At 39.2% G+C, this 17,048-nt stretch overlaps 1 protein-coding gene across 4 annotated transcripts in view; it reads right to left on the bottom strand.

The window, feature by feature from the left end:
- Positions 1–17,048, bottom strand: part of LOC122550453 (nectin-3-like) — a 140,344-nt gene that overhangs the window by 23,123 nt on the left and 100,173 nt on the right. For all 4 annotated transcript variants that reach the window (XM_043691194.2, XM_043691195.2, XM_087987881.1 and 1 more), the window contains 3 exons: positions 7,400–7,741; positions 6,331–6,630; positions 736–853 (listed from right to left, as the gene is read on the bottom strand). In XM_043691194.2, the coding sequence (XP_043547129.1) occupies positions 736–853; positions 6,331–6,630; positions 7,400–7,741 (760 nt within the window). The remainder of the gene's footprint in view (positions 1–735; positions 854–6,330; positions 6,631–7,399; positions 7,742–17,048) is intronic.

Raw genomic sequence — 17,048 nt, 5'->3', positions numbered from 1 at the left:
TGAACACAGGCTGACTGCATGGTACATACATTTCTATTTGCATGGATTTATTGAGGTTTGTTCCTAACTTTCCATCTCTGCTCACTTTTCCATCCACTCCCTAAATCGGGTACTCTCTCAATGACCTACTTCCTCTGTCTCATTAAACATTGAATGAGGGATGGTACGGGTGTGCCATGAGGAGAGCAAAAGTTGAATAAAGGAAATTTTCAAAATGATTTTAAAATACTTGCCTGTTATTGAGCTGAAGTTAGCCCTCAAGGGGTTTGTATTTCATGGTGGTTTTGGTGGTGGGAAAGCTGTTCGGTTGTGTGTAAGTGCACTTCCGGATATAGAAAAAGAAAAAAAAAGTAAAGCAGACTCGGGGGTTCTCCTGGTGCAGTTGCAGCATCCCTACCTCTGGCCCCTGGCATCCTGAGTTCAAACCCTACCTTTTCTAGAGCTATGCAATATCATTATTGAATAGGTTAGTTAGGAAAATTATCTGAACTGTGGAAATAAATGATTAATTAGAAATTGTTAACAAAACTGTCCTACACTAAGATTAGCCTTTGTACGCCAAGAGCAATGGTTTTATTTTGATGTTCAAAAATAAATGACGTTCCTTTTCAGTCAGGTTTCCTGACTTATTACAGCTACATATTAAGTTATTTCTGTAATCGAACTATTATGTACTTACACAAAATATTTGCAGATACATCAGAAGTAGCTAGTACAAGTGAATTACATACATACCTGGTCCATATGTATGCAGAAGGCGATGGGTTTGCATCAGCTTTACACTTGAGTTGCACATTTTGTCTACCAACAAACCAGTTTCCATCATAACCCAGTACAGTAACTTCAGGTGCATCTGGAATAAATCACCATATATTGGCTGTTGGAACAGTTATCTCCTCAAATTAATTACAAGCTTGCCACAGATTGATCCACTTATAGTAAGCTCTCAGTATGTGGGGACATGAGTTGTTACTTAGTTCTTCAAATTTGTTCTTCCATTCTATAAGATCATGGCTTATCTGCAACCTAACCCTAAAACTGATGTTATTAATACATTTTTTGTAAATCGAAGGGAGGAGTGTCTATTTTAAAGTTAACTGAACTGGCATCAATTGTCATTTACTGTGAAGAGTTTCAAACTTTTACAAATCTTTGTAATTATAGCTATTTCCTAATTTCTCTCATGAAAGGCCTAATTCTACTTCTCTATTTATGACACTCCCCCGTTCTGTACCTTTACCGAAAAAATGGAAATAGTTTTTGTTAAAATTCAGTCTATCCATTCCTTTGAATATCTTTAAATAGTACACAAATAACCCCTTAACCATCTAAATTCCAGGGAATACAACTACTTGTTTTATCACCCCTTGCAGCTTGGGCCTTGGAAAACAGTACTTGTTCAACTACAGCTCGTTCACAGCTCAGTTGAAGTTTTGCCCGGGCCACTCAGCTCCTGACCTCTTTACAGTCATGCTCCAAACACTGAGAAAAGGAGCTGAATACAGAGGACAGAGCATGGTATCAAGAAGTCTGAGTAAAACTGAAAATAATAGAAATTCAGAAACTATTTAGCACAAAGGAAGCTGTTTGTTATTATTAAGGTCTATCATCTTAGTCCCAGAGCATTGTGCAGGAGTTTCACATGGTAGTTTCCTAGACACAATCATTTTGCAATTCTTCAATGACCTCCCTCTATCATAAGATCAGAAGTGAGGATGTTTACCAATGACTGAACAATGTTTAGTACCAACTGCGCTTCCTCAGATACTGAAACCAGTGCCCATGTGGAACAGTACCCAAATACATCCAAGTAGCAAGTAACAGTCCTACCAGATAAGTGCCATGTAATAATCATCTTCAAGAATCTAATCATCAACCCTTGACACTCAAATAGCATGGCTAATGCAGAATCCTTCGGTAACGTCCTGGAGTTGCCACTGACCAAAAACTGAAATGAACAAACCATATAAATGCTGTGGGCACAGAGCAGGTTAAAAGTGAGGATCTCTCTGCCTGTAACTTGCCTGCTGTTGCCCCAATGTCTGATCACAATTTATAAGACACAAGAGGAGTGTGCAATACAATGCTTTCCATTTGCCTGGATGGGTGCAGTTTTAACAGCATTCAAGATGCTCAACACTATCATTTTCACATGGTTCATGTATGGAATGAACTGCCAGAGGAAGTGATAGATGCACATACTGTTACAACATTTAAAGAATAGTAAGGGTTTAGAGGGATATGTGCCAAATGCAGGTAAGTGCAGCCGTCTCAGCTTGGGAAATTTGTTCAGCGAGGACAAGTTAGACGGAAGGGTCTGTTTGTATGACTCTATGACTCTATAACTTTCCTGGATAAAATGGCCCACTTGACCGGCAGTACCTTCAACATCCACTCCTTTCACCACAACACAGTACCAGCAATATGTACCTTCCTACAAGGTGCAATGCAATAACTCATTCAGGTTCTTCAAAAGTACCTTCCAAATATAATACCGCTATTACCTAAAAGAACAAAGGCAGGAGATGCTTGGAAACACCATCACCTGCAAGTTCCCAGCTTCCTGCTGTGGGTGTCAAAATCCTGGAACTCCCTTTCTTACTGCAGAAAGAACCTACACCCCAACCACTGCAGCAGTTGATAGCTCACTGCCACTTTGTCAAGGGATGGGCAATAAATGCTGACCTACCCAGTGATGCCCACACCCCATGGACCAATGGAAAACACTCCTGTAAAACGTTAACCATGAAACAAATGAAATTGAAGGCAGACATCGTTAATTATTTTTCCTAAGCTACATTAAATGTCCCATTGATTGATGCGTTTCTTCAGGTGTTTTTTTTAAATTCTAACTGGAAACTGCAGCCTTTATTTCCCCATTTTATGAACCTGGGGTTTAAAACTACTTCAGATTATGGCATATAGATCTTAAATCTACTCTTCATGAGCATTTACATCCTCTCCATCGTTGTTCACACTGTGTTAAGAGGCTGGGAACAACCAAAACAAGGACAATTTGAAACAATCATTAATTTTAAATGGATTATTAGATGCAGGATTCCCACTATGCCATTCATGGTCTGCACCTTTCCCAGTAGCAAAATGCATCCAAAATGCCTGCCAGTTTTGATCAGTTTCTGGGAGGTCCCACCTTGGAAACAAATCTCTGTCTATCTCCGATTGAATAATAATTTATCTGGGGTATCTTCCCAACTGACCCTTTTTATTTAACTCAAGTAATATCTCAAAGTAATTATACAGCAGCTCTGACATTTCATTATATTTTGACACTGATTTCCAGTTTAAAAGATACTTATTACTTTTGACTACCCTCCCTTTTCTAATGTAATTGTCAAAATTTATGATGATTTTGATAAACCTTGAAAGCTGCTTTTAAATATCTTTTTGCAGCACTTATCTTCTGCTTTGCTCTTCATTGCACTTTGTATTTTTCCCATTCACCTGGCAGATGAGATATCTTTTTGCAATGGTCACAATTTCTTTTTAACAACAGATAGTTTAGTTTAGGCAGACTTAATATTGTCACTATTCCCTAATAATATTTCATGAGAACTGCCCTTTAAATTGAAGTAGTGTGCATGTTACTTCAGTATTTAAAAAGTTGATAGAGAGAAACCAGGGAAATATATTCTAGTCACAGAAATTATTAGAGCCTGCAACAAAGGATCAGGTGGCTTAAAACCTTGAAACTTCCTACTATTCAAATGGCAGCCAGTATAATTTCGACCAGGGTAATTTATGCCTGACGAATCTGCTTTTTGTTTTGAAGAGGTGACTACTGTAGTGGACAGAGAAATGTTGAAGGTTGCTATTTACTTTGTCTTCCAATGCCATTTCATAAAGTCCCACTTAGAGATTTGAGTTACAGTTGCAGCACATGGAACTGAAAGCAAATTCCTAACTGGTTAGGAAACTGGATGAAGAGAGATAATGGACAGAGACTCAAATTAACATGATGAGACTCAGGCTGTTTTGCTAGGGCCTCAGATTATCAAATCAAATCAGAAAATTAGCCATTATTTCCACCCATACTTTAAGAACACAAATTTATTTGAAATCATCAATGATGTCACATACACAGATTAACAGGGAATAAATGCACAGAAGATCAGATTTTTGTTCAACGTATGCATTGCCTAAGAAAGGAAATAATTGTTTAATCATTTTACTGTAGAATACTTCTAATAGTTTCTAATTACCTTGACTTCTGAAATGATGTTAACCACAGCCAACATCCCTGTGTATTCTTGAGTGACTTAATGCCACACTGTAGTTTACCCCTGAATAATCCAGATGACACAGCCTGCCAGATTACAGAGCCTGTTTGGCTGTAATATGGTCTTGACTTGCCCAGTTCTATGATAACCACCACCAAACTGACAAAGTCATGTTACATGCCAGTCCAGGTATGCTTCCCTTAATTAAAATCACGAAGTAGGCTAGGAAGGAATCTGGGCCCCAAAAAGAAATAAAGTTGATCAAAAATCTTTAGTAGTAGTACAATAATTTTCACATAAAAAGAGAAAATATATTTGATGCACAAAAAGTGAGCAAAAGGACATCTGTTTTGGTTGGGAGGTGTAATGTGAAAGGACAGATGGCGTAAATATCTACAAAACTGGGTCAGCTTCCATATGTACTGGTAACAGTGTTGGGAATAGGAGTAGGTCATTAAGCCTGTCCTGTCACTTGTTATGATTGTGATTGATCGAACATTTCAATGCCTTTTATACACCCATCATAACCCTGTATGCCACTGGTAATCATAAACCCAATCTTTAACTTCAAAATACTGAAAAAGAATGAGCCTCCGTAACCCTCTTTGGGAGAGAATTCCAAACTTTTACCATCCTAAACAGACAAATTTCTCATCTCAGACCTAAGTGGTATCACATTATTTTTAAATTATGCTCCCTGGCTCTAAATTGTCTATCCTTAAATAGTTTATTTGTTTCAGTAACATTTCTCATTCTTCAAAACTCCAAAGAATGCAGGCCCTGTTTGCCCAATCTATTTGTATAGGTCAGACCTATCACCCTGGGAATAAGATTGACGAACATTTGTTACACTCCCTCTACAGCAATGATCTGGTATCTTTCCTGAGATGAGACCAAAAATGGAAACTGCATTCCAGGTGCTCCAATGCAAGCTCCAATGTAATTGAAGTCAGTCTTCACACCTCCTGTTAATGCTGTCAGTAACTCCCCAAATAATATTTTATGAGCACTGCCCTCAAATCCTCTTGTAATATTCGACCTATCTCTATCAACTTTTGAGGGAGCAGCCACATTAGACTTGAAACATTCACTTTGTTTCTCTCTTCACGGATGCTGCCAGATCAGTTGAGTTTCTCCCAACTTTGTTTGTTTTTTTAAAAAAATACAATCATAATGTTTCATGGGCACTGGAAAAAAAAAGAAAATATTCTGAAGACTGCAAGTTCACCTTCATAAAGTCTTACATTCCAGTTCCTTTCCAAGCTCAACTGATTGCCTATTTCCTCCCAGGCTAATAATTTCAAGTCGCTTGTCCTCCTAGCTAAATACCCCAACTGTAACAAGATAACTTTCTCCAGCCATTCTGATGCACAATAGGCCCTTTGCCTTCCTTCTATACGATTAGATTCTATGATCCACATGCGATGTCACTTTTCTGGTAACATAAGTTATATGCTATTGTCGGACCAACTGCAAAAGGTGACCTTTTCTTCCACTTTGGAGACAATGAGGACTGCAGATGCTGAGATCAGAGTAGTGTGTGTGTTGCTGGAAAAGCACAGCAGGTCAGGTAGTATCTGAAGAGCAGGAGAATTGACATTTCAGGCATAAGCCTTGTCTGAAGGAGGGCTTATGCCCAAAACTTCAAATCTCCTGCTCCTCGGATGCTGCCTGACCTGCTGAGCTTTTCTTTCATTTTGCCAACATAATTGTTGCTTCTATATTCAGATTTGTCTTGCTATTTCCTCTCGTGATCAAATAAATTTGAAACATGCTTTACAAGTACTCTTTCATTTCAACTTTTTTCCACACTTACTCATTACTTAGCTGTATAATTATAAAAACCTTTATAAAAATCAAGCTCTAAAATTTCAAACTGAAAATTTGTAAAAAATGTTTGAAATCCTACCAATTTTTCTATAATGAAATAGATACACAAAACAAATACAACTTAATTTTTAAAATATATTTCACTATATTCGTAAGACTCACTTTCATTTGAAGTAAACTAAAATGTATGCCAGCATGGTAATGATATTTTGAAATAACTTCAGTTATATAGTATATTCAGATTGAAGCATCAGGTACTTACATTGCACATCCAATACATATGGGACTCGAATAGTGGTATTAAATGAAGGATGTATCACTATGCAGGTGATTGGTCTCTTCCTCACAAATCGGGATGGAACAATCTTGAACTGATTTACAACAGTCACAGTTTCATTTGGAGCAGAAATTTTTGTCTGTTCCTTTTCTCCAATGAGGTCGGTTTCCCAGAAAACACTTGCTGCAGGCTTTCCATTAGCTGCTGTGCAAACTGCTGCAACTGTCTCATTGGCACCATCCACAAGTGGTTCAGGGCCACCTCCCACAGTTATAGTGGGTTCCACTATAACAATAAAAAGTAATGTGGTTAGTGTTAGGTATTAGCTCCATAGCTAGCATATATCTGTTTTACAAGCACGAAACAGATAAAGGAATGGGTTAATGACACGTTCATTTCACTGTTTTAAAAGCAAAATACTGCAGATGTTGGAAATCCGAAACAAACACTGAACACTGGAGAAACTCAGCCGGTCTGGCAACATCTATGGAGACAGAAACAGAGTTAACGTTTCAAGTTTGCTGTGACTTCTTCATTATGGATCTATACCTTCCTACATCAAGTGCTTCTCCAGCAATGAGGAAGGAAAAGCACGTTGTTTGAAACAGGTGGACATCTGGGATGCTTGAGAATGGAATGTCTCCTTGTCGGAGCAGATGCAGTAGAGACTGAGGAATTGGGAGAACGGAATGGGTTTAGGTGGGATACTCTTTGGAGGGTCGACATGGACTTATTGGGTCAAAGGACCTGTTTCCAGACTGTAGGGATTCTATGATTCTATTTGGTTAGCATATCTGAAAGCATCTGTTTGGTCGTGGGTTTCATGTTGATAACTTTCCTACTTTAATCAGTAAATCTCAAGTTACCACCAAGCATTTTTGTTGCTAATTACAAAATCAACATTTTGTTGTAATAACTTGAGTTCTTTTTGTTCGAATGCCTTCAGTGACAAACTAGCATTAATAGATAACAAACAGTACAGATTAAAACAGCTCAAATTTCACAATGATACATTTCTGCTTATTCAAGATTTTAATATGTAATATATACATACCAATCACAGTCACAATGCTTGTTTCTTGGTAATTTCCCAATGGGAAAGTGACCACCTTGCAGATGTAGTTTCCAGAATCTGAAAACTGAACTCTTTTAATAAGAATTGTTGCATCTTTTAAAGATGGGTTTGTGAAATCAGCTCTTCCTACATAGTTCCCTTGAATTGAGACTCCAAAATGCGGATGATAAACTGCGACTGTATCTGAGGTCCCATGATCTTGCTTCTCCCAGGAAATCTGAGTTACAGTTTCTGTCACTGTAACTAAACACTTTAAGGTGACATTTTTGCCCAAAATTGCAGACACTTTCTGATCAACAACAACTGGTCCAGCCAAGGTACCTATATAAAAAAAAAGTGTAAATATAATAACTTTTATCTTCCATACACTTCCATAAAAATTAAACCTATGGGCTCAATGAAGACATGCATTGCAGTTTTATCTGGAGTCTCAAAACTCAAAGATTCGAAATTCAATAGCTGTCAATTACAATTGACACATTGGTTCAATGTGTCAATTGTAAGCAGAACAATAATCAGTATCTATAATTGGAAGTGTCATCAGGTTCAGGAAGGAAATCATATTGCTACCATCTTGGAACTCTGGTAACTAAAAACAGAATGCTGCAGCGAAGTTCTTAAATAAATAGAAGCTTTATTCATAGATATGTGAATTCCAAATCATACCTTCAAACAACAGCCCTTCTTTCTGTATGCTCCTATAAACAATTAAGTCCCCAATTAATCACTATCATTTGAATACAATTAAAATTCAGTAGGGATGAAGTCAATTTTCAGACTGCTTGATTGATCAGGATATTTTGGACGCGCGAGGTAAAGCTGTTCTGCAAGTAAAGCCGGGGAAAAATTGTAGAGTGTAAGCCATTAAGGGAAAAAAGTATTTCAGTCAATTCAGACCATTGCTTTGTTAATATTCTTTAGCTTTCTATACTGATTATATGTTTGTGCTCACACAGCATTATGTGCTCCCAAATGACACTGTACTTCCTACTGCACTGTAGTACTAACTAAATTCATATCAGTGTCAAACCTGTCAGCAAATCCATAAATAGTTGCATACTATATAAAAAAAATCTACATTTAGGCAATGGTAAGAAATTTATTCAGTATAATAAATTCATTTTTAATTGTAATTGTTCCAGCTCTAATTGTTTTCAAAAGTTAATTTCTGGCTACATACAAGCTAGTCCATTTAAAAATGTAGTTTTTTCAAGTAATACTTCAGCATGAAGCTGCAGTGCGTTGTAATACAGGACAATATAGTTACTATAAATCAGTCCCATTGGTGATTAGCTTTATTTTGTAAATGGAATAAACCAAATCGAGATGGACATAGATTGTTTCTTCTTTATTTTTGTCATGCTCATATTTATTTTTGAAAAATCCAAGGCATTTACTACACCCTTTACCAACAGCAATGCACTTCACTTGCCTTCGTTTCTTCAATGTTAGGTAAATGCTCTATCGCTTCAAATGTAATTCTACTAAATTTAATAGAATGGTTCTAAACAATGCAATATAAAATGTAAAAAGACAAAAGCTTTGATATTTAAAAACTGATCAAGTAACAGAACTAAAATCAAGGATGTAACTTTATAGCACACGAACAAAATTACTTATAATTGAGAACACGGGACTTTAATTAATGGCAAGACTAATGATATATTGCATTAATTGAGATTTCAGGAATAAGGAATAGAAATCATGAAAGAGAAAGGTGAATCATATTAGGTAGGGAAAGCTAAAGAAGAATCTGGAATTTATCAGTTGTCATCTTTACATCACTATTGACAGGCATATTGGGAATCTGCACATGAAAATTAACATGCACATCAAAAACTTGGCAGTGATTCTATGCTTCTCCAGAGATGCAAGGAGATCCAAACAGCGAACTCACCCCTCCCCAAAACCACAGTCCACAGAAAATCTTTGAATTGACAAGAATTTCCACACTTAGACCATATATCTCATTATAAATGTCAAAGTAGGTTACACATTGTTGAATGAGATTATAACAACATATTAGCTTCATAAATCACTAATTCATTGCTCTGAGGGGCTGCACGGTGGCTCAGTGGTTAGCACTGCTACCTCACAGCACCAAGGCCCCAGGCTCGATTCCAGCCTGAGGCGACTGTCTGTGTGGAGTTTGCACATTCTCCCCATATCTGCGTGGGTTTCCTCCGGATGCTCCGGTTTCCTCCCACAGTCCAAAGATGTGCAGGTCAGGTGAATTGGCCATGGTAAATTGCTCATAGTGTTAGGTGCATTAGTCAGAGGGAAATAGGTCTGGGTGGGTTCCTTTTTGGAGGGTCGGTGTGGACTCGTTGGGCCGAAGGGCCTGTTTCCACACTGTATGAATCTAATCAGAAAAAGGTCAATACCAAAATGGGAGAGGCAATGACCTAGTGGCATTATCACTATTAATTCAGAAACTCAGCTAGCGTTCTGCAGTCCTGAGTTCAAATCCCACGATGGTTGATGGTTGTATTTGAATTCAATAATAGAATCTGAAATTTAAAAAAAGTGTTGAATGATGACTATGAAACCACTGTCAATTGACCATCTGGCTCACTAATGTCCTTTAGGGAAGGAAACTCTCATCCTTACCTGGTCTGGCTTATGTGTGACACCAGATCCACAGTGATGTGGTTGACTCTTAACTGCCCTCCAGACAATTAGAGATGGGTAATAATTGCTGGCCTAGTCAGCAATGCCCTCCTCCCATGAACATTTTTTTAAAAAAATCCTGTGGGATAATAGCCACCTCCAATTAGATCACAGTTCATGCATTGCACAGACATGGAAATGGGTCTCAGGCTTTTGGACTTGAAAAGTGTGCGGACTCTTTCAAATTATACAGGAAGTAGAAGGTATCTCATAAAATGTGAGCCACAGGTGCAGTTAGTAGTTTCATGCTGCTGCTCTGCATTAGTAACACAATTCGTAATAGGATGCTGCAGTCAAGACAAAAACATATTTTGCCAATCAAAAGGAGTAATACAGTATCGCAAACCTTGCTTTAAGATTAGATTATTTACAGTGTGGAAACAGTAAATAGTCCACACCGACCCTCTGAAGAGTAACCCACCCAGATCTATTTTTCTCTGACTAATACACCTAACACTACGGGCAATTTAGCATGGCCAATTCACCTAACCTGCACATCTTTGTGACTGTGGGAGGAAACCGGAGCACCCGGAGGAAACCCACGCAGACATGGTGAGAATGTGCAAACTCCACACAGACAGTCGCCAGAGGGTGGAACTGAATCTGGGACCCTAGTGCTGTGAGGCAACAGTACTAACTACTAACCATGCCACCCCAAAAAAGTATCTTGACTTTAACTGGCACCTAATGAATAGAGATTCTTAATAAATTTGCAAAAGTTATATATCTGCAGCTTACTGTATCTTACTGAAGTTTACTTTATTATTCACACCAACTGGCCTTGAAAAGCAAAATTTTAGGTTTATGAAATGAGAAATTTCTCCAAGTTTAGCTCCTACTTCAATCCAATCATAGAATCTTAGATTGCAAATAAAAAGTTCAAGTCCCTGATTTTAATTTATGAATCTCCTATAAGTGGAGATACCTTTGTGCCTGGCTGCTTACCCTGCATGCTGGGATAATTGCTGCTCCTCCATGCTGGACATTCCCTTCACTTAGGAATGAAACTTAAACTGCGGAGCAGAAAGAAGTAGTTCACACTTTGTGGTCAGCAGCAAACGCTGTTGCTTCGCCGCTGATCACAAACCCAAGTCAATGATAGGATGGACAGAAGAGAGAGAGAGACTCAATGAAAAAATAACAAAATGTAAAGTCTAAAATTTAACATTTTATGATATCTAATAATTGATTGTGTGCAGGAATGAGACTGAACATTTGAAGTGTATCCCTATCGCTCTCAGGAGGATGATTGGCATATCAGTAACAATAATCATGTTGATAAAACAGTTCTGCTCTCAAAGATCAAATTTAACTTGAACTTCCCATTAAAGGCCCCAGTGTATGTAAATCCAGCAAACAGGAATGTTAAGGCCAGTCCACTTGAGAGAGAGAAGCAATGGAAAAAAACAAGAAAGCCTTCCACACACTCAGTTGTGTCACATCTCAGTCCCTCAAATCTGCTCACCAATTTGCTAATTAATAACGGTGCTGATTAATGAACAGTTCTTCATATTTTCAAACATCTTCCGGTATTAGAACTTCATGGAATTTATTGTTATGCTGACATTAACACACTCATTGTAACCATGACTGGTTTGGAACAGATACCATTTCAAGGAAAAAGTAGAAAACTCAAGTGAAGCTTAATACCATGCTGTCTACATCAGCCAGGAACTTTGAGCTTTTCCAAGAATTCCTTGTGTCAAACAGCTTTCACTGAATTTATGAACTCAGCATAAAGCAGCAAACCAGCCAATGCCTGAAATATTCAAAGGATTATGTCCAACATTAGATGTGATTCTACAATCGGACATTTGCCAGACAATTCTGATTGAGCAGATAATTACACTGATAACTCATTTAGGATTGTCAGTTGGCAATGTGGTTTAGTGTCTGTGCTAGTATGGGACGTCACATATGAATACGACCAGCCCTGTTCGTTGCATTCAGAGAACAAATGCAGGCACTCAACTGGTTCAACCCATTAAAACAGGCACCAGCCATTTATTGGTTTATTTCTCTGGGCAATGCCCTGACCAGAGTCAAAAATCATACAACACCAGGTTATAGTCCAACAGATGTATTTGGAAGCACCAGCTTTCAGAGCGCTACTCCTTCAATCAGGTGGTGGGGATGAAGGAGCAGCGCTCCAAAAGCTAGTGCTTCCAAATAAACCTGTTGGACTATAACCTGGTGTTGTGTGATTTTTAAACTTTGTACACCCCAGTCCAACACTGGCACCTCCACATCCTGACTGACCAAAGTCAACCTGCCTGGATTGAAATCACAACAAAGCTTGGCAGTTAGCAATCATCTTAAATAGGTGCAACCTCTATAGCAACAACTCTGCCAGAGTCTATGTGCCAAACAATCAGCAATCTCCTCTCAGTCTCTTTAGTAATATTCTTGCAAATTGGCCTGATGAGTGCAAGACAAAAACTTGGATATGTGTTTGTTTCTTCAGCAATACAAGCTCTATCCTACCAAACTACTTGGTTATTATTACGTGGTACCTTTGCTAGGTGTGTCTTGCTGGTGGGACAGGACACATCAAAAATGATGACAGGAGTCTGAAACATGGGCACAAGTAGTATTTTATGAGAATGACCACATCAAGCTATTGTTTATCTTGTCCCTGATATAGGCTTCCAGCTTTGAGACAGCAAGGCTGTGCAGTGCTGCCAAGACCAGTTGTGCCTTTATTGTTCCAGTGCAAAGGTTGCTGTTGGTAGTATGTCTAGTTTTATTATTAGACTTTTCACAGCAGCTTCGTACAACAGAATAGCTTGTTTGACCACTTCAGCGAGACAGTCAAGAGTTGACAACATTGCTGTTGGCCTTAAGCCATAGACCAAGCTGTATATGGTCCGCAGATTTAGTTCCCTAAAGAAAGGGATCAGTAAAGGCATTAAGGAATTTGGATTGCTATATTACAACATGGTTAACATTACTGAATCAAGCTTCACATGCCAGATTTACAACAGTATTTGAATGCAAATTCTGCTCCTGCAGTGGGATTTGAGCTTCTATCACCAGAATATTAATCCATACACTGAATAGTTAGACCAGGAACAAAATGGCTATGCTACCATCACCATTACATTAAAACTCTAAGGTTCCTATTTGCATGTTAGGAAGTGCATTTGTAAAGGTACAGTGGGAGTGAATGGAATCTCCCAGTCCGAGCAATGCGGGCAATGGCAAGTCAGTTGAGACAATATGGCCAAATTAGAGAAATATGTTTCTTCGTGTTGAAAAAAAAAATTGAATTCTACAACTAAGTTTTCAACAGTGAGCTAAGAATCTTGTTAGTAAGAGGTGGAGGCCTAACTGCAAGCATTTGATAGCATTAGTACCTACTTTTGCCTCATTGATATGCAATTTCCCATTCTCCCAAGTGCCAAGTAGAATATGGATAGTGATAATTCACAACATAAAAGTCAAAGAGGTACCTGGAAACTCCAGTTTGCCGCTTGCTCCTTGGACAGCAGTCAACAGCTCAATTGTGTTCCATGGGTAGCTACCATCCTACACCTACCCTTGGCAGTTAGTATCACACATGCACCAGTTTAACCACATCACAATAGTACATCTCCAATCCACTTAAAATTCAGTTTACCGTTTCAATGCTGCAATTTGGAGCACACCAGCACCTTTCATTGTAATGCTGCTGCCAGGGGTTTTGCACACAGGACCAATCATCTCTGATTCGAACTGGTGTTAAGGACTAGGCCAGACCACTCAAAACGTTCTTAAGCAGGCAGCCCTAGACTTAACTTTGCAATTTGTTTCGGTAAGAGTACAGTGAAAATTACCGGAGTAAGGTAGTTCGGTTAACTACTAGATTTTAAAAAACAGACAAAAAAACTATTCACAAAATTACACAAGGAAACACAAAGAACAGAATAAAGAACCCCTATAGAACTCAACCTACCCAGCTAGACTTAATTATGCTGTTCCGAATACACATAACAGTCCAATAAGCAAACTCCCTTTACAAACCAGTATAAATGGAACACATGCTTACAGGTTGAAGTTGACGGCAGACACGAAAGAGTTTCCACACAGCTCCCGGTTGAACTTCTAAGTTCAGGGCTGAACTAAAAACTGCTCAGCTCAGCTAGCTAAACAGCTCACCACTCCCCTCTCCTTATATAGGTCACTTCTAAAGCATGACCATTTTGGCCTGAGGTCTCATCTGTTTACATATAAGCAAAAAGGCTTCTCAAAATCCTTTTTCATCTCTGTCCCAAATCAGACTGATCAGAGTCTGGGCCGGTTTATTGCCCTTCTGAAGAAAAATCAAGGACAGAGTCTCTTTGAGCCAAGGAACAGCTTTCATAAAAAAAGACTAGCATTGTGACACTGGATACCCTGGGTTCTTGGATTACATTTTTAGTGCTCACTCTCTTAACATCTATTTGAATGCTCATAGCATCTCTGCCTTGACTTGGTTTTTTTTGTACTTCGACGCCTCAGTCAGATCTTAAAGGCTCATAGTACTTCTGTCCTGTATTGCTGCTTAGTAATGTGAGCAGTGATCAGTCAAGGGATACACATTACTGTACAGAATTATGTAATGTTCATGTCACATCTGCACTACATGCTTCAAACAAGACTCAAAGTTTAAGAAGATTAATCCTTTCAGATCAAGGAAGGCAACCTTCACTGTTGGGGCCACATAGTGGCTCAGTGATTAGCACTGCTGCCTCATAGCACCAGGGACCCAGGCTCGATTCCAGCCTTGGGTGAGTCTGTGTGGAGTTTGCACATCCTCCTGAAGTCTGCATGGGCTTCCTGTGTGCGCTCTGGTATCCTTCCACAGTCCAAAGATGTGGCAATTAGGTTGATTGGCCATGTTAAATTACCCAGTGTCCAGGGATGTGCAGGTTAGGTGGATTTGCCATGGGAAATGTAGGGTTACAAGGATAAGCAGGTGGTGTGAATGGGTGGGAGATTCCTCAAAGGGTTGGTGTGGACTAATGAACTAAATGGCCTGCTTCCACACCGTAGGGACTATATGATTCATTTAATGGGTTACAGGCACATTAGGTCAAGGACAGCATCGAATATGACTCCAGGGACTTGGACAAGGCCAGTTGGCCACTTGGCAAGGTCAGGGTCAGATATTCCATACCACTGCAGTACAGGGAATAGCCCACAGTCAGACCAGGGAGTCTGTTCAATGAACGTCAAGGGATGTTAATAGGCACTACTACCATGGCAGGGATGTTGGACGTTTGGAAGCAGCATACCAGGGTACAATGGGGACAATAATTGTGTGGGGGAGAGAACACTCACCATACTGGGGGAGCAGGTGACAAAAAAAGTGATTGTCACTAGTAAGTGAGAGGAGGGGGATGGTGATAATGGGGGGATGGTAAGAGAACAACTTGTTAATTGTGTTCAGACATAAGGTGAACCTGTTAATTAAACCAAACAGGAGAAAGTGAGGACTGCAGAGGCTGGGGATCAGAGCTTAAAAATGTGTTGCTGGAAAAGCGCAGGTCAGGCAGCATCAAAGGAGAAGGAAAATCGATGTTTCGGGCATAAGCCCTTCTTCAGGAATGAGAAGGGTGTGCCAAGCAGGCTAAGATAAGATGGGAGGAGGGACTCTGGTATCATATGGAACATATGGAATTTTTGCTTTGCCAACATCAAACCAAACTCAACTGGGTTTTAGCATCCTGGGCATAATTTAAACTGATCAGTTAAATTAGAATTGCAGTCAAAACAGCAATCAAAACTCAGGTATCCATTTCACAGCCAATGTTGCATATTTTCAATATTCCAGTAAACTCTGGGATTGCCATCCAGTCGTACACACAGGTGCTTGTAATCTCTCAGTTCAGGATCGCATTCACTCTCTCAAATGAACAGTACACACGTTAAACTTCATAGCAAGTGGCATCACTAATTTATACAGTTGGAGTTTTAGGGATAATGTTGGGGGATAAGACATAAAAGAAAGAAAAAAAGAACATATGGAACCACAGTACTGATGGGATAGACAGGGAATGCAATAAAAGAAGGAATATGGAAGTATGGAGGACGTCCATGGTTACCACACTGAGCCTCACTAAGTCACCCTGCCAAGTGTGGCTTGCATTGCCTTCCATCCAAATGCAAATGAATAGGAAAATAGCTGCAACTACATCTGGAGGGGCCAGAGTATATTTTTTTCCTTTCTACCCGCAGGCTCTAATGAGCAAAGTGAGGCCCTTATAAAGGAGCAACAGCACTATTTAGGTACGAAGACAGTACTAGTTGAAGACATCTGTAATCACGGTACAAAAGTAAAATACTGCACTTGCTGTAAATCTGAAACAGAAAATGCGGGAAAAACCTTAAAAGTCTGAGAATTGAAAAAGAGTCAGACTGGATTTAATGTCAACTTTTGATCTCTCCACAGAAGCGAACAGACCTGCCGAATTTCTCAAGTATTCTGTAATCACATGACCTGCAGGTGAAATGTATGAAGTGTCAAACTGTGGGGGACAATCCTGGCCACAAGCAATCTTGACCATGTCATTGGTCAAAACAGATTGATCAGTCATCCGTGAAACAGAAGTACTCTCAGATTTCAACTGTGGGCCACAATTCACAAAGACAGTTCAAGATCCTAAAGACTACCCAAGAGCATAGAGCAGACTTTCTCTCACGCTGAACTGCAAATATTCACCATGATATACAATGCTGCCTTTCTTGGCTGATAGGGTGGGGTAAAGGTATCAGTGAACTCATAAGCTCTTGCATAGTCCTGTTGTAGGTGTGTAACCTGTTCAGTTTCTGATCTCCACATGTTCTTTGAAACTGTGACCAATGGATACAAAAGCAGGGAACAAATGTACCAGCTAGCCCAGAACCAGCAGTAACTTCAAACAGCTTCCAAATGAAGACGACACAGTCCTCTGGATGCATTCTCAATGCCATTTCCTCTAGATGACTGGATGCTGTA

Source organism: Chiloscyllium plagiosum, unplaced genomic scaffold, assembly GCF_037043375.1.
Source record: "Chiloscyllium plagiosum isolate Xiang-an unplaced genomic scaffold, Cpla_swu_hap1 HiC_scaffold_6, whole genome shotgun sequence".
Classification (NCBI taxonomy): domain Eukaryota; kingdom Metazoa; phylum Chordata; class Chondrichthyes; order Orectolobiformes; family Hemiscylliidae; genus Chiloscyllium; species Chiloscyllium plagiosum.
Note: the sequence above shows the minus strand (reverse complement) of the source record. Positions and strands in the feature narration are given on the sequence as shown.